The following is a 17,976-nucleotide window of genomic DNA, read 5'->3' as shown; positions in this document are numbered from 1 at the left end:
GAGAGTTGACAGATTTTTTCTCATCTTCGGTGATAAAAACAAATAGATGATGTTTTAAAACTTAAAAGGAAGAAGAAAGGTTACTTATATATATATATATATAGAATAAATTAGATGCTTTCACAAAAGTTTTGTGACAAAACATATCTATTTGAAGCTAATTACACCCTTTAATTCCAATTTAAAGGGATCTTGACTGAGTCATCTCATTTTTTTCTCATTTGATATGTTTAAGTTTTTGACTCAGTTATTTTTTACTAAAATAGAAAAATTGAAATAAACGTTATGAAACAAAACCATGAAGAAATACATATACAACTATATATATACTAGTGAAAAATATCTTGGGAGGACAATATAATAGTCACTAAATAGTTGGTAAATTGGTGACTTTATCGCCACGACATGGTGACTAATTAGATGATTATTTTGTGACTAGTATACACAAAAAAATGGGTTTATTTCCTAAATTGATTTACCTAAATTGAAGTTGGATTCTGTTGAGGAAAGGGATGTTGCGAGAGGTTCAGTGGCTGGCGCGTTAGCTAAATGATTTTTTAGTCGTTGTGTAGTCGCTACTTGCTGACTAAATTTACGTCTGCTGTTAATAGTCGCTATTTAACAACTATATTATGATTGTATCTACTTAGTCGTAATATTTTCATTAAATAGTAGGTATATAGTCGCTAAACTTAGCGATTAAACTATTAATCGCTAAGTGTAGTCGTTAAATGCATGTTTTCTTGTGGTATATCAAATCTTATGGGGATCAGCAATTTTTTTTCAATTAAGTTGTGTCAAAGAAGTGATTGACTCCTTTACTGTATGCTCAAGAACCTTGTGATGGCCTTTTGACAAACTGTGAAAAGTAACAGAAAAAATAAAAATAAGTTCATTAAAAATCACCAAGGAAGCCAAGGAAAGTTTGTCGACCCCTTAATTCTAGTTATAGCAGATGGTGGTATCAAAGAGGTTACGAGTGAACATACAATCATATATAATCTCAAATATATGATCCGTGTTCATCTTCCAAGTAGATGCTTCAACCTGCGGTGATAAGCTTTCGTCCTCGTAAAACTACTTTGACTAACATCATCAATGAAGTGCATCTTTGAATTTGAGATTACACAAATTCATCAAATTTGGGAATGCAATCCACATTACTGTATATTTGTTTCTTTTTTTTTCTTGAAAAAATTACTTAGATAGAACATAATTGTATGTTTATTTTTTACACAGACAAATCTTTTTTTATTCCTTAGATGTTTACTGATATGGGTGTAATTACAATAAACACACTTGGTCATACTACTTTTAAAAATTGCCACGTCATATTCGAAATGCCACGTCATACACGAAATTGCTATATCTTTATTAACAGTTATTATGTATTTAATGATCAAAAGAAGGGGAAACTGAACAATTTCGTCACTATTCACAAACGAAAAAAAAAAATTTGTTCTTTCTCTCTCGAAGCCGACAAAGATTGAAAAAAGAAAATCCGGTGGCTTTTTATCGTGAGCTCCTTTCGCGAGTCGATACCTTGTCTCGCCCCCTTAAATGGGTGCATGTACATCACACCTCCTACAGTGGTGAAAAACTTAGTTACGGGAACATCCAACAGAACCTTCTGAACTGACTCTCGCCGCTTCTGTTTCTCGTCTCTTCCGGCCGCTTATCCTATTATTAGTGTGTCTCTCTCTTTCTCGACGTCATTGCTGTCGCATTTCTTCTCAACTTGGGTGGAGACTTTTCGTTCTCCAACAAAAATAATAGGGAAATACGAAACGTCGTTTACGGCTGAGTTATGCCACAATGCAGCTAGGTTATATTGTGACTTATTGTAAGTTACGACTGAGTTGTGTTTTTTTTTTTGTAATTGTTCACGCACATGAAAAAATATCTCTACCTCGACGATTTCGGCAAAAAATCCTAGTTCTCGTCGCTTCTCTCTCTCTCTTCTCTTATGGCCGCTTTGATTCTCGACGAGTCTCTCTCTCATCGTTATTGTTGTCGCATTTCTTCTCAACTTGAGTGGAGATTTTTCGTTTTCTGACAAAAATAACAAGGAAATACGAAACGTCGTTTACGGCTGAGTTATGCCACAATGCAGCTGAGTTATATTGAGACTTATTGTAAGTTACGGCTGAGTTGTGTTTTTTTTGTAATTGTTCACGCACATGAAAAAATATCTCTACCTCGGCGATTTTGGCGAAGAACCCTGGTTCTTGTCGCTTCTCTCTCTCTCATCTCTTATGGCCGCTTTGATTTCTCGACGAGTCTCTCTCACGTCGTCATTGCTGTCGCATTTCTTCTCAACTTGGGTGGAGATTTTTGGTTTTCTGACAAAAATAACAGGGAAATACGAAACGTCGTTTATGGCTGAGTTATGCCACATTGCAGCTGAGTTATGCCACATTGCGGCTGAGTTACATTATGACTTATTGTAAGTTACAGCTGAGTTGTGGTTTTTTTTGTAATTGTTCACGCACATGAAAAAATATCTCTACCTCGGCGATTCCGGCGAAGAATCCTATTTCTCGCCGCTCTCTCTCTCTCATCTCTTATGGCCGCTTCGATTCTTGACGAATCTCTTTCTCGTCGTCATTGCTGTCGCATTTCTTCTCAACTTGGGTGGAGACTTTTCGTTTTCCGAAAAAAATAACAGCGAAATACGAAAAGTCTCTACCTCGGAGATTCCGGCGAAGAACCCTATTTCTCGCCGCTTCTCTCTCTGTCATCTCTTATGGCCGCTTCGATTCTCGACAAATCTCTCTCTCGTCGTCATTGCTGTCGCATTTCTTCTCAACGTTGTTTACGGCTGAGTTATGCTACATTGCGGCTGAGTTATGTCATATTACGGCTGAGTTATGATATACGTTCTCGAGTTTACAAAATGTGTTTTTTGGGAAAGACCAACAATAATTACGTACAAATATTCACACGCACATGCATAATAAAGTCATAGAGTATTATGTTTAAAAAAAGTTATTCAAAATAATTCAAATTTTCTAAACAAAATAATTTAAATAATTTAAAGTTTTCTGTCTGAATATAAAATAATACATCACGACTAAGTTATGTCACATTGCGGCTGACTTATGCTACATTACAGCTGAGTTACGATATACTTTCTCGAGATTACAAAAAGTGTTTTTTTTGGAAAGACCAACAATAATTACGTACACACATTCACACGCACATGCATAATAAATTCATAGAGTATTATGTTTTAAAAAAAAAACTAATCAAAATAATTCAAAATTTGATTTCAAATTTTCTAAACAAAATAATTCAAAGTTTTGTGTATGAATATATAATAATACGTCACGGCTGAGTTATTTACTTTTCATGGTTCACTTTTGACTAAAACTTTAATTTAAAGGGACATTTGTATGTTAACATTAGCATTTGTTATAATAATGTAGAGATTAAATATATTATAATACGATAAATAAAAATTTCAATAACAGCTTTTTACATTCTATATTGATCAACTGTGTAGGAATATAAGATAAGTATATGGTTTGGGATTTATCATTTTGTTGGATAAGTTTTAAAAGGTTCAAACCTGAGCTAATTTCATGATTTTTATATGGAAAGTTAATAAAAGTGTTAATTACATACTATTAAAGTGTTTTCATTACATCAATGCATCAAATATTCACATCTACCGTATTTGAGGTTTGGCCGAGTTATGCCAACGACATGGTTGACTTATTGCAGAACAATTCGAGGTTTGGATGAGTTATTCAAACGACATAGCTGACTTAACGTAAATAAATTCGTGGTTTGGCTGAGTTATGTCATCGTCATGGTTGACTTATATAGACTATTTCGAGGTTTGGCTGAATTATTGTAACGAGAACATGTAGCTAATCGTTACTTGATGGCTCAACTCATTCAATCTGTAGTCATCGAGAACCAACTTCACAAGCTTGTCGTGTGTTCTTTCAACATCTATCTACACAACTCTACACCCTCTATCGTCAGCGTTAAATACATATTTTTGTATTTACCCAATTATCAGAAACAACAATTACTAGAACCAGATCCATCAACGAAAATGAAGAAGAACTCAGGTGAAAAAAAAACAGAGTGTAACAAAAGAAAGAAAATCTCATGTTGAAGAGGGCGACTTTTCGTATTTCCCTCGTTTATGATGAGATGGAATGCTGACGTGGAATTATGCATTTGAAGTCGCAAGTCAGCCACCAAACAAATATGTAACTCAGTATGAATAAATCAGCAACAACATGAAAAATATTTAAGTAATTACTAAAATATTTTTTAAGATGTCGAATTCAGCCGTAACGTCAATAAGTCAGCCGTAACGTCAATAAGTCAGCCGTAACGTTAAATAAGTCAGCCGTAACTAGAAACTATATTAGTAATTAATCTTTTGTCAATAAGTCAGCCGTAACATGGTTGAGTTTTCCGTTAAGTCAGCCAATTACGACTGAGTTATGTCTCTGAAACATAAGTCAACCATAACGACATTTAATAAATCGGCCGTTGTCGATAACTCAGCCAACCAGAGAAAGATAACTCAGCCAAACTTCTGATAACTCAACCATCGGACTATAACTCAACTGTAACTGCGGCTGAGTTATTAACCGTTTTCTCATAACCTAACCAGATTTTTATAAGTCAGCCGTACCTGTTGGCTGAGTTATGATCGTAAGTCAGCCGTTGGCTCGAAACTCAGTCGTTGTCCAGAACTCAGCCGTAACGTGACATAACTCAGCCGTAACGTACGTTATGGCTGAGTTATTGGAGACACTCGCCATTTTTTCTGACGTGGCGATGTCATTTTTCGTAGTTAGTTTTTTCCGATAACGTGTAAAAAGGGCACACTGGTAATTAAAAAAATACGACAAGCATCTAAAGATAAAAAAAAGATTTGATAGGTTCTAGTCAATACACCTAAAATGTACTCTATCTAAGTAATTTTCTTTTTTTTTTCTTTTTCTTTGTGTGTTAGTGAGAACAAGTAAAAAACTATAAGCCACAAACCCCATAACTATATTTTATTACTTTTTTTTTGGACCAACTATATTTTATTTCTTTAATATAAAATCTTATCATAAATGAGATATGAATTATTTTTGTAAATAATTTAGTAACTACATTATTAACGAGGAGGCCATGGACCACAACAGTAGCAATGTTTGCGCTCTTTGTCTTTGGCAAACCTTTAATCCTCTAATCCTTTACCCTTCTTCTTACAAAAAGACTCACAATCTTTGAGAACACACAAACCAGTTTTTGATTTAATTGGAAGTTCAATACATCGGTTTTGCTCCACATTCCCCATCACTCCTGTTATCATAATATATGATTTATAATCAGCAAATTTAAATATACTAGTATCTTTGTTTTGGAAATAAAAATATTATATTTTCGTCTAAAAATATGTTTAGAGGAGTTTTTGTTTTGCATATTGTAATGAACAAAAAAGAATGTGTATTCAGACATTTATCTTTGCAATGTAAATTATGAATCAGTTTATATTACAATAACTTTTATAATATATGAAAGGTACATAAGTAATAAATTAATTAAAGAACTACCCAAAACAAGATGACAAAAAAAAAAAAAAAAAAAGCTACCCAAAACAAGTTACCAGAAGTTTAAATTTATGGGGTTGGTTCCCTACGTCTAACAACTTAATAATCTGACCTTATATAAATTTGACATCAAAGTGCTAAACTCGACACTGTGGAGTTCTATAGTGAAAACTAATTTTGATACTAATATTATATAACTATAAAACTGGTATTCAAAGAAATAGTTTGATATTAAAATTCAATTTCTTGTAGAACGACAATATATATATATATATATATATATTTATACTAACCTAACACAAGAATGATGAAAATAGTAAGAATGGTAAATGAGAGTTGAAAGATTTTTTTCATCTTCGGTGATAAAAAGAAATGGATGATGTTTTAAAACTTAAAAGGAAGAAGAAAGGTTACTTATATATATATATATATAGAATAAATTAGATGCTTTCACAAAAGTTTTGTGACAAAACATATCTATTTGAAGCTAATTACACCCTTTAATTCCAATTTAAAGGGATCTTGACTGAGTCATCTCATTTTTTTCTCATCTGATATGTTTAAGTTTTTGACTCAGTTATTTTTTACTAAAATAGAAAATTTTAAATAAACGCTATGAAAAAATCATGAAGAAAATACATATACAACTATAGCATGACATTGTTAGTTGATCCAATATGTTATTTTAGACAATTTTATGATTTTGAAAGATTTTGAAACAAATTTGTAAAATTTTGAGAAACTTTATAAAATTTTAAATGAGGGATTCATAGCTTACTTAATAATATTTATTTCATTTGTGATTTTATAGATTTTTTGAGGTTTTTAATAGTTTTGAGTTTTTATCTGTGCATTCGATATTTTAGACCAAATTATATAGCAGTAACCATATAAATTAGGGAGAAATTGATGAAATCATCAATAGCAAGTACGATACTAAGTTAAGTTGTATGGAAAAATGCAAATGAGACTAAGCCAATAGGAAAAAAATTGTATAGATATGGATATTCTTTTGGAAATCAAGTATAAAGAGAATAGCCATTTAGCTAGAATTCACAATACTTGAGAAATATAAAACATTATGCTACCAACTATTTGTACGCTTGTACAATAAGAAATATAAAAATATCAAGTAAAATAATTAATAACACCTTATGTACATAATAATAAAGAGAAATACTCTAAAATACTATAAACTAAGTTTTCTTCCAAAAGTATTATCAATATTGTTTCCAAAAAATATTATTATAAATTTTTTGGTCTACAAATAATATAAACACTAAAAATAATTTTGAAGGAGTTTATGAAATTTTGGGTTGATTTTTATTATTTTTGGTTTAAAATTTATTTATGAGAATTTTTGAGAAATACCCCTTTTGGTGTACCCTTTTTTTAAAATACCCCTTTTATCTATCCATTTTCAAAAATACCTCTTTTTAAATATAAAAAATTATAAAGTTTATATAGTTTATAAGGTACTTCTATATAATAACTACTACTGGGAGATTCGATACAAATATTTTAAAATGTTTTAAATAGTTTTAAATCGTTTTATAAGTTTTATAAGGTTTTTAAAAGGTTTTTAAAAGGGTTTATACGGTTTTATAAGGTTTTTATAATTTATTTTTACGCTATTTATGAAAGGTGTATAAAGTTTTAGACACATATAAAGGTAATTTGTGTATATATTTATAAGCTTAACACATATTTGGATAAATTTCAACATTTTTAGTGGGTTTTTTGATAAAGTTTGAAAAGGGGGTATTTTTAAAAAGAGGTATATGAAAAGGGGTATTATTGAAATTCCCCCTTTATTTTTTAATGTTTAGTTTGAATACTTAAAAACATGTTTAATTAGTTTTGTGTTATTTTTCATTGTCCGCATAGTTTTGTTTCATTTTTTTGAAATGCTAAATATTTTTTTGATAATTATTTGAAAAGTAACATTAGATTAGTATTTCTTAAAAATTATTTATGAAAATTTTACTATTATTCTCAAATAAAAATCAACTTTATCACAAACCAAACAACCAGAATTCAAACCCAAATAAATTAATAAAATATAGAACCATCATCTTTCAATGGTAGAGATATATATTTATTAGTCATGAAAGACTTTTTTGAGTTGAAAGAGAGAAGTGGTCGATGTTGCTTGCTCCACTTTGGCGTTAACGTCGACGTTTGAAGCAATAAGAACATTACTAATCCACAGTCAACAATTTCTGCTCCATTCATTTTGACTACCCATGTGATTGCCCATTTTGGAATCTTCTACCCATATTATTATTATTTTTTAAAATTTGAAAATATTCACATTGGATTTTAATATAGGGTATTATTTACAAATACATGTTTGGAATATGTTAAAAAAAAAAATTAAAATTATTTTTAATATATATAATTTATATAAAATTTACCTTTTTATAATAATAATTCATTTGTATCACCTAATCTATTTTCATATTTTTGTCAATATTTTAACAACGGTCCGAAACGCACTTTACTAATCTATTTTCAGTGTTCAGCAAAAAAAATAAACCGCTCAATTTATATTTATGTCAATCAACTCTATTTAATCTATTTTTATTTTATTTAATATACTTAGTCCTTTTAATATGTTTGGCCTAATATACATTTTTCGTTCTCTAAAAAATACAAAACACCAATGTCTAGTGACAGAACAAGGTAAAGTTGACCAAGTACATTTGATTTGATTGGTCACAACTCACACAAGTTTCTTCATAGAGACTACTTGGTCAACCAATGTTGTATTTTCTTTAAAATTAACAAAACAATAATTTCCCACTTGCTGATGATATGCGTTTTGACCGAGCTATCTTGTTCTAGAAATAGATAACGTTCTAGTATAAAAATCTGACTCTATCCTTCTAAACCACAAAACAAACTACATAGAGTTTATTTACTAATGAAGACATTAGTTGTGAAGTGTTTCCTTCTATTAGCTCTTGTATCCAGCTGCAGAGCAGCAGATTCAATATGGGATCTTTGCAACAAAGATTCAAACATTTCATCAAGCAGCCAAGTTTCCAAGAACATCGATTCTCTTCTCGCTACGCTTGTCTCAAAGACTCCTTCACAAGGTTTCACGACTACAACTTCCTCAAGTTACAACAACAAAGAAAAAGTTTATGGACTTGCTCAATGTAGAGGAGATATTAGCCAGACCGATTGCTCCACGTGTATCCAAGACGCAGCCAAGAAAATCCGCGAAATCTGTCCTAACCAATCCGACTCAAGAATCTTGTACGACTTCTGCTTCTTACGTTACAGCCAAGAGAATTTCATAGGGAAGCTTGATACGGCCGGTGGTCTTATATACTTCAACGTTGCTAATGTAACCGAGACCGATCCCAAAACGTTCGATAACGAGCTTGGAGCACTCTTTGACAAGATTAGGTCTGAGGCGGGTTTGCCTAAGAGTCAAGGTTTAGGTAAAGGTAAGACAAAGCTGACACCCTTTGCGACATTAAACGGTTTGGTCCAATGCACGAGGGACTTATCCGAGTTGGATTGCGCTCAGTGCTTTGCGACTGCTGTCGGGAGCTTCATGACAGCTTGCCACAACAAGAGAGGGTGTCGTGTTTTGTATAGTAGTTGTTATGTCCGGTACGAGTTTTATCCTTTTTACTTCCCTCTTGATCCGGCTCAAACCGGTCCTAATGTTGGTAGAGTTTCTTCTCTTCGTCTCTCTCCATAGTCACAAAGTCCAATACAAGAGTATAGATTATATCTACAATAAGGCTCTTTCCTTTTGTTTCTTCTATAAGATGTAAACAATTATAATTTGCCAAGTAATTTTTCTTTCTTGATTCCAAACTTAAAGATATTGGATTCTAGTAACAAGTCCCAAGATTACTATTAAAACATATGTGTTGAGGATATATGAAGGATTCAAGAACAATACCTCCAAGCTTTTGAGTTTCCCTTGATGATACGAAGTGCTAGAGTTGTCTTTCCAGAAGCTTCTTCTCCATAAACCTCAGCCATTCTTTCTTTTGTAAACACACAATTTAGAGACCTCATTAAGTGCAATTGTACGTTATAGCATGACTAGTCCTATCTCAGACTCTAAATTAAACAACCTTTTGCAATCCTCCAACTCCAAGAACAAGATCAAGGGTTAAGGGAATGTAATGACAAATTAGAATCTCTATAAAAATCACCCGAAAGCAGTGATAATGCTAAATGCAGAGCAGTGTCTTTCTCCACTACTTAGCTATCATCAAGCTTCAGACTATGAATTACTTGATGAAGTTCCAGAGTAAACAATTTATGGTAACCACAAAACAAAGGAAGTTACTGATTACTTAGAGAGGAAAGATACAAAAGAGTTTTATAGCTAGAGCAAGCCAAAACACCTAATTGTTCCCTTATGCTATAGAACAAGAGAAGATACATTTATTTAGTTAGTAGCTTGGGATAATTATCATCATTGTTACTCTACAAGGAGAAATTTTTATTTCTCTGGGGTTGGAGCAACTAGTACACAATAAGTGCTACCCTAGTTTCTTCTTCATCTGAAAAACAAATCAAATCTTTCTTTATTACAGTCATCAAAAAGTTGAAGGCAATAGGGCAGAAACTAATCAACTTAGCCATTGTTTGTAGAGAACAGCAAAATTAGAAACAAAGAGAACCTGAGATTAGTTAGAGAAGAAATGTCTATAACAATGTGGAGTGCATAGTCAATAGTGATCATGAAACTGTTGCTGGTTCTTCTCTTGCTTTTGGTGAATACTATTTGTTGCTCCTACGAGGACGATACGATGACTATTGTGGGCTTTAGCATCAGCTCCCACTAACTGATGATGACCGTGTGATTCCTTCTTGCACTCCAAAATCGAACTACATGGAGATGGAACTAGATTATTCTCTTCTCGTAAGTTCATTGGTTTGATTGGTTTGGCACATGCATGAATTGATCTACGTATATAATATAACTTATAATCTTTCTTTTTTTTGTTTAACCACTTCATGTTATTAGTTTCTACTTTATTTTCTAGGTGTTTTCAATCTCTATATATAGACCCCTAAAGTACGCCAAGAATTTTTGCAACATACATATAAATCATGAAGTTATTGGTGTTTGTTTTTTCTTTTTCTTTTTCCAATTTTGGTGTTTTCATCATTTTATTAATGCTTTTGTATATCAACGTTTAACTGAGTCGATACATTAAACCTAGTTTTAGTTTGTATTCGTAAGTCTACTAAATATCATCCGAAAATAACAATTCCCTTGCTTGTACGTAGTTGACTCATAAATTTTCTTGTATTACTAGTATATGAAAATATAAATACCTACAATATCTTTTGTCTTGTATATTAGAAAAAAAATCGATTTATTAATATAGTCTGATACTCTGATGAGCCCATGTCTATACACATACATATGTATACATACATTATGATACATAGTTAGAATATATGTGCCAAGGACAAAACGCGTTTACTTGAATAGTTGAAAGTGAGTATAGTAATTATTTTCTTCACTCACCATTATGAATTTATGATGAATCGTTGCTTTGCTTATAGGCCACTTGAGATATGCCTATATGCTTTGAAATTAACCCAAACAAGCACTAAGACCTTTTTGAAAACTCCATATTAACAAATTCACTTTTTTTTTTTGGTTTCCATGTACATTCTTGGAAGTGGGAACAGTATATATATATATATGGTAATTACATGTTTTTTTTCTTTCTTTTTTTCTCTTTTGCAAAAGCTTTGAGTATATGTTAAGTATATGTCACATATACATATACATATATGGAACATCCTATGGGCTAATCAGTTTCAGGAATGCTATCTAACAAAGGTCTCCAACCTTTATGACACTCATCATCCTCACCACCATCACCATCATCATCATCACACAGATGTTGCTTAGCAAGAGTCCTATAAACCATATCATGAACTGAACCTCCTTCGAGCAGCTTCTCAAGCTCTTGCTTACTCACAACCATCTTGACTCTCACAAAACCATTAGTCTTCTCCATGGTGTTGTCACAAGAACCTATGAAACTATCTTGTTCTTGTTCTTGTTCTTGTTCTTCTTGTTTTTCCACCTCTGGATTTGCAAACCTGACTTTCTTGATGGTCTTGATTGTGGAAGACGTGTCCATGGGCAAGAGGTAGTAGAGACGACCACAGAGAAGCTTGGCTTGAGGATGAAGATGACAATTGTTGGAGAGCGAGTCAAAGAGAGAGTAGTGAGGAGAGAATTGGGTGAGGATGTGATGAACCTTCATTGGTCCTTTGTATTCAACTACTTTCCCATCATTTCTCATTATCTTTATTACTTTGTTCTCCATTACTAAACAGTTCCCCATCCTTTTTTTTTCTTACTTTTAGTTTATATAGTTTTCTTTTTTTTTGTCTCTTGAGTTTTGGAGATTTGTGTTTGCATATTTATAGAGCTTAGGGTTATGTGAATGCCCTTATATTTCTAGAAAATTCACGAGAAATGCCATTATCTCAGTTGGGACCCTAATTGATCTTTTATGTACAAAGTTGCATCACCGTTGCATGCATCCAATGTATGTTCATGGATTATGTAGGTGGTACAAGATACTAAAATTTATATATATCACCAAACCTTTCAATATTCTATATCTTGGTCTCTTGAAGATTTGAGCTAGTGTCATTTATAAAAAGAGTATTTAAAATAGTTTTTAATATTCAAGTTGTTTAACTAATGATTCATTTCATGTCGGTTAAATTAATAAGGATGGTGGTCACATTATATATATTTTTTTTCCGTTTGTTAGAAACAAAAATGAAACATTAAACAAGATCTCGTTCATAAAGATTGTTTCTATATTTTTAACTAAACGAAAATATATATATTATGTGTGATTGCATTACACCAAACCATGCATAATTATACTTTAGTAAACATCATCTAACTACACTAGATTCAACTGTTACAAGTAGTACCATTCACAATCTATTGACCAAAGAGGTAAAGGATTGTAGCAGAGGCTTGCCTAAATCAGAAGGTGGAGCCACTAGCTAGGACTCTAAGAGGACCACAAAAGAGTTCACATGACTTTTGATGAGTGGATGTCACTTCCAAATTTTGAACCACAACTTGATTTCTATAATCATATATTATATTCTATACTTCGCACTATACGACATGTTATTATTGTTTTTTGTTAAAAGTAATTAGTAAAAACGCATTACCTTATTGATGGATATGCACTGTCAAGTGATGTACATTGCAATATCCTCATTTGTTTGCATTTACTTAAGTTTAATTTTATGATTTTTGTAGTTTTATTGTTGCTCAAAGCTGATATATCTGATCAATTTTGATTTAAGTTGAAATGGAAAATATTCATAAAACTTCAAATTATGCTCGGTTTATTTTGGTTTGTCTATATATATATAAGCCCTCCTTTGTAGATAGCTTGACTCGGTAGTATTGTTTCTTTTGTAACGTTGGACCATCACCATGTTGTTGATTTTAACACCATCTACACGAATGATCTAGCTTATCATAAGTCAAATCAAGCTCACAAGATCCAATGAGTAAAACGTATCATCTCGTGCATGGTTGAATTTGGTAAAAATTTTACTCTTTCTTTTAAAAATTCACCAAACTTAAATCTCTTGTGATCCAAAAAGAAATTGCATTCGGGTCTGCCTAAAACAAATTCTAACGTCATATATTATTTTTGTACAGAGAAATATGGACCGTTAAAGACATATATACATAGCCAAATATATACCAAAATTACCAAGAAAACCGAACACTCTTTACATACTTAATTAGTTATCTCTCTACTTTGCTCGGTAGCTTCACCAAACTTTCTCTATCCATCAGTCCATCACTATCTTAATTCTCAAATATACACATTTATACTTATATAATCCTATTTGCCCTCTTGATAAGGTACGTAAGCTTCTACAAAGTTGATATTTTTGGGTAGTGTGGTCCATTCCATTTCATCAACTAAGTTTAAAGTGCTTGCTAGTATATGATAAAGTGGTTTCGACTTTCGATTATAGGTTCCACCAATGAAGCATGTTTCATATTTAGTATATATTTTGTTTTCTTGGTAAACGTTGAATTTTCAGTATGGTATCATATTATACATTACAGTATAATTTCTTACCAAGTTAGTGGATTAATGTATTGAATATATAAAAGTGATAAGTGGGTTTAGATTATTTACTTTCCTTTTTCTTTTGGTCGGCAGAATTTTTTTGAGGACACACTCAAAAGATAATGATCGTGTATAGGAAACCAAATAAGTAGAGAGGTAAAGATGAAGAAAAAATTACAATGGGTGGGTAAAGATAGATAATTATGGGTTTTTTCTTGTCTTTGGTAATATAGTGGATGTTGATGATATGATGATCTAAGCCAAAGATAAAATAAATAAATGATTCAATCTGCATTTGCTTACAATGTAGGGCACTAAGAGCACTCTCCCATTTAGTGGTGGCGGCAGAAATTTTTACATGATAAAGATGGAAATTTGATAAACTTTTGTTGTAAGATATTTATTCATATTTGTTGTAAATTAGAGAGAAGAGAGGAGAATTCGTGATGCCTTTATTAATGAGTCAAACATCCTTAAGATGGATATAAGGGAGAAAAGTAAAATCTAATACAAATAGGAAAAGATTAAGTCTCTTCAATATTGGACGGACGGGGCTTGATTATGAGTCGGGCCGAACTGGGTTTGATATGACAATCTACCATATGATTTATAACAATATTATGCATTTCTATGCATACAAATCTCACGAAGTACCACATCGTGATAATTATGTGAAGTATCAATTAGAAATTTGTTTTTTCTTCTTAGCAAATTTTTGAGTTTACCATTTTTTTTTGTCAAATCTTATGGATTTGCTATTATTCAAATGATAAAAATGTTACTAAACATATTTTTTACTCGTTACATTTGGGTTTAGTCAGTTTTATTTGTCTTTTAAATTTCAGTATTTACTATACTGTGTATTTTAACAACAACAAAAATCATATATATAGATATTATTATATGTTCAAAAATGACAAATCCATAAGATTTTAACATAAATGACACATTAGTTACCCTCATAATGGCATTTCTCGTAAAAAATCTCTTATATAAATACATAAACAAGCCTGCCCACTGACAAAAAATTTGAAAACCTCTCTTTCTACTAGAGTGTTTCTCGCATAAGAGAGAAAAGACAAGGAACTATTGGTAGAGCTTTGCTGTTTCGGTTTAGTTGTTAACACCAAACCGGGAATTCCGGTTCAATTAGATTTCCTATAAACTCAACATCACATTCCCCTCCACATTCACAACCTTTTCATGGACCAGCCACGGCGAAGCAATCACTTCTGGACACAGATAATATTAGTAACAGTTTTGATCCACAAACTTACATTAATGGTTTACACTGTCTCTCAATCAGAATATAACACAAACGTAAGTTTCAGTTAGTAGGCAAAACTCATCGGTAAGACCATTTAGTAGACTCGAACTCCTCGTCGCTGTCGATGTGCCTATAACCATCCACATCCTCTGCGTAATCATCAAACTCGTCGTCTCCAAGAACTCTTTTTACATGTCTTTCTGAAGTCTCCTCGTCGTCTGATTCATCAGAGGCATCACTCTTTTCTTTCTCTGTTTCATCATCATCATCATCATCATCTTCATCATCTTCTTCTTCTTCTTCCTCCTCGTCCTCAGAGATCTCTTCTGGATAATCGTTCTTTGGGTGCTCTTCAGCTGAGTTACAGAAATTTAAAAACATAGTAAGTATTACTTCTTTCTTGACTTTTGCTATGTCGCACAGTACACAACCATCAATGCTCAACAATATCAATGATAGTTCTGCTCAATGTTAACTCATAATAAAAAAGATATCAAGAGCGTTGTAAATGCAAAGGCTACAAATCAGAACTACGAGATTTAAAAGTGTACCATTTGAATCATCAGAGTCGTAGTCTGATTCATCAGGTCCATCGCAGTAGTCTTCTTCATCCTCGACTATGACACTGAAAAAAAGAGACCCGGCAACCAATATTAACAGGTGACACAAGAGACAAAGAAGAAATAGTAAAGGACTCCTCGGGAAAACGAATACGCACAGAGGAAACTGGATCTTGGAACTATCTTCGCTGATATCCATCTCTTCGTTCACAGCATAATAATCATAAACGTATTCTTCAGTGCGAGTAGAATGAATATCAGCTTCAATCTCTTCAGCTGCTGTTGGAATACACTCTCTGAGAAGAGGCAAGAAACTAGCAAGCATTTTCTGGTCCTCCAACGATGTAACCCTACAGAACGAGTGTACCTTTAAATACTATTGTTTCTCCAGCTACAGTTAAACTATTCTGAATCTGAGATCTTAATTACAAATGTACATTAGTAGGGAACTTACTCTTGTGCATTGTCTCTTTTTTCTTCAGCATCAATACGAACAACGTCATAGAAATGACACCTATCATGGATGCCTTCCTTGTTTCCCTTCCTACTCCGCCATATCTGCTCAAACCGAGCATTCCCTGCAGCAATCTAACAGAGGGTGGAACTTGTGACTAAATTATTACCTAAATCTCAGTCTAGATATGTAAAATGGTATTAGATCTTCTCCTAAGATATTAATCTAAGAGAAACTGAATGACTAATAGGCAAATACCTGTTGCTGTTGTACCGCTTTGGTCAGGCGTTGTTCCTTTCTCTACAGGCCAAACGAAAAAAAAATTAAACCATCACACGAATAGCGGTTAAGAGATAGAGAATCTGGAATCTGGAATTAAAATTGCAAGTCATTAAAAAAACTTGAAACAAGGTACATTATCTTTCTTGAAAGAAATTTTCCGCTCTTCAAACTTTTCTTTACTGCAACTTTTCTCATTAAGATCAGACTCCTGCAGAGCCCAAAATGACAACTATAAGAACATACAAACAACAACAATAAAGTGCAGGGTTTGTATTTCAACCAGACTACGAAAGTTCACTCACAAAGAAAGAGTGGATAATGTCAGCCGTGGTCTCAGACTCCGTGACTGTCTCCAAATGCCGCACTAGCACCTTCTTCGGTTTCACTTCCTCTGACACAGAAGAACCTATATCCACATAAACAATACTGAAGTTTCACTGAGTCCAAACCATAATCACACAAGCACAAAAACCCAGAGATAAATATAGAATTACCTCTCTCGCCTGAATCTGAAATTGATAACTTCGATAAATCCAGAGTCGGCCGTTTGAGTGGTCTTTCATTTATCTCCAACCCTAAATGCCAAAAAAATATCAGTTTTTCCCCATTCAAAACAATAGATACATACAGAGAAATCCAAGAGCATTGCTACCAAAGGTCAAGGGTCACAAACAGAGCACACATATAGCAAAAAGAGAGAGAAGAAACTTACAGAAAGCATCGAGCAGAGACTGTCCAACTTTACGCTTAACTCTAACAATCACAGGCTTCTCTCCTACCTCATTCTTTTGAGTAGAAGAGCTTTCACCCACTGTATCCATGGTGGAAACCGCTGCTAAATCCTCAGCCCACTAAAGGGTTCGTAATCTAAAACATCAAGATACCAAAAATCAACTACTAAATATCATTACTTTACAAAGGAATCTGGAGATACATACACCCATATTCAAAGAACAACCATTCACACTCAGGTTTAAACCAAGAACAATCTCACTGTGCCACTTTGGTTACAACTGATTCGGAAGTAAGAAAAAAGCTTAAAGGTTTATGCTTTATCACATAGACACACTAAAGATTTAAGCTTTATGGCTACATCAGTTAGAAACGAACACTAAGTCTATATATAAGCTATAAAGAAAAAAACCCAAAATTCAGCAGAAGCTGGAATCATTGTTACAGCTCATGGAGCTCTCAAGTTTTGAAATTTACTTGAAGAATTAGGTAGAGTGAATAGAAATTTACCTAATTTCGTTGAGATTTTTGATTAGATTGATTGATTCGAGTGAGCTCTGCGAAGACGATGACAGAGAGAAGAGAGCCCTAATGGTGGGAATGAGAGAGGGCGAAGAATGAATTTAACTGCGTTTTAATTTACAGACTACGTAAAACGACGCCGTTTTCCTTTTGTTGTTCGATTTCCCATATTTTTGTAACCGGTCGTATTAACCGGATAGACCGGAATGAATGAATCAGACCAGAAATCGAATGAGTGGGTTATTGTATCAGATTACCTTAACTCAAACCCGACCCAAAAACCCAAATGCCTAGGCCTAACTAATGGGTCGACCTCAACATATATGAGCCGAGGAGGGAGCCCAGTAGGCATTTACAGGCCCTCTGTTGACAACATGGTGTTTTTGAGGGTAGTTTTCACTATTTGGGCCGAATTGGCATGTTGGGTAAGGCCCATATCCAACATAGGGTTAGGGTA

The 17,976-nt window shown here is 33.0% G+C and overlaps 5 protein-coding genes across 6 annotated transcripts in view; 1 reads left to right on the top strand and 4 right to left on the bottom strand.

The window, feature by feature from the left end:
* Nucleotides 1–4,790, bottom strand: part of LOC111828997 (defensin-like protein 147) — a 6,395-nt gene extending 1,605 nt beyond the window's left edge. Inside the window, exon 1 of the mRNA XM_023777591.1 lies at nt 4,759–4,790. Coding sequence (XP_023633359.1) covers nt 4,759–4,790 — 32 coding nt within the window. The remainder of the gene's footprint in view (nt 1–4,758) is intronic.
* A 344-nt stretch (nt 4,791–5,134) lies between these two features.
* LOC111828996 (defensin-like protein 147) lies at nt 5,135–5,924 on the bottom strand. The gene is given in 2 exon segments (XM_023777590.1): nt 5,135–5,322; nt 5,864–5,924. Coding segments are annotated over 2 exon segments (249 nt in total).
* Nucleotides 5,925–8,469: 2,545 nt separating this feature from the next.
* LOC17876507 (cysteine-rich repeat secretory protein 55) lies at nt 8,470–9,407 on the top strand. The gene has a single exon (XM_006280904.2). The coding sequence runs from the start codon at nt 8,497–8,499 to the stop codon at nt 9,286–9,288; it is 792 nt and encodes a 263-aa protein (XP_006280966.1). The 5' UTR covers nt 8,470–8,496; the 3' UTR covers nt 9,289–9,407.
* A 1,834-nt stretch (nt 9,408–11,241) lies between these two features.
* Nucleotides 11,242–11,984, bottom strand: LOC17875164. The gene has a single exon (XM_006281118.2). The coding sequence runs from the start codon at nt 11,918–11,920 to the stop codon at nt 11,375–11,377; it is 546 nt and encodes a 181-aa protein (XP_006281180.1). The 5' UTR covers nt 11,921–11,984; the 3' UTR covers nt 11,242–11,374.
* A 2,939-nt stretch (nt 11,985–14,923) lies between these two features.
* LOC17875739 (RNA-directed DNA methylation 4) lies at nt 14,924–17,590 on the bottom strand. 2 transcript variants are annotated; one of them, XM_006280623.2, is made up of 10 exons: nt 17,508–17,590; nt 16,978–17,132; nt 16,760–16,840; nt 16,568–16,671; nt 16,399–16,473; nt 16,242–16,283; nt 15,984–16,117; nt 15,688–15,879; nt 15,521–15,594; nt 14,924–15,325 (listed from the first exon to the last, which is right to left on the bottom strand). In XM_006280623.2, exons 2-10 carry the CDS (start codon nt 17,084–17,086, stop codon nt 15,048–15,050), a joined length of 1,089 nt encoding a protein of 362 aa, XP_006280685.1. In that variant the 5' UTR covers nt 17,087–17,132; nt 17,508–17,590; the 3' UTR covers nt 14,924–15,047. The 2 variants fall into 2 exon arrangements, with proteins under 2 accessions (XP_006280685.1, XP_023641998.1); XM_023786230.1 differs by having other exon boundaries at nt 16,978–17,116.
* Nucleotides 17,591–17,976: the final 386 nt, after the last annotated feature.

Source organism: Capsella rubella, unplaced genomic scaffold (assembly GCF_000375325.1).
Source record: "Capsella rubella cultivar Monte Gargano unplaced genomic scaffold, Caprub1_0 scaffold_8, whole genome shotgun sequence".
Classification (NCBI taxonomy): domain Eukaryota; kingdom Viridiplantae; phylum Streptophyta; class Magnoliopsida; order Brassicales; family Brassicaceae; genus Capsella; species Capsella rubella.
Note: the sequence above shows the minus strand (reverse complement) of the source record. Positions and strands in the feature narration are given on the sequence as shown.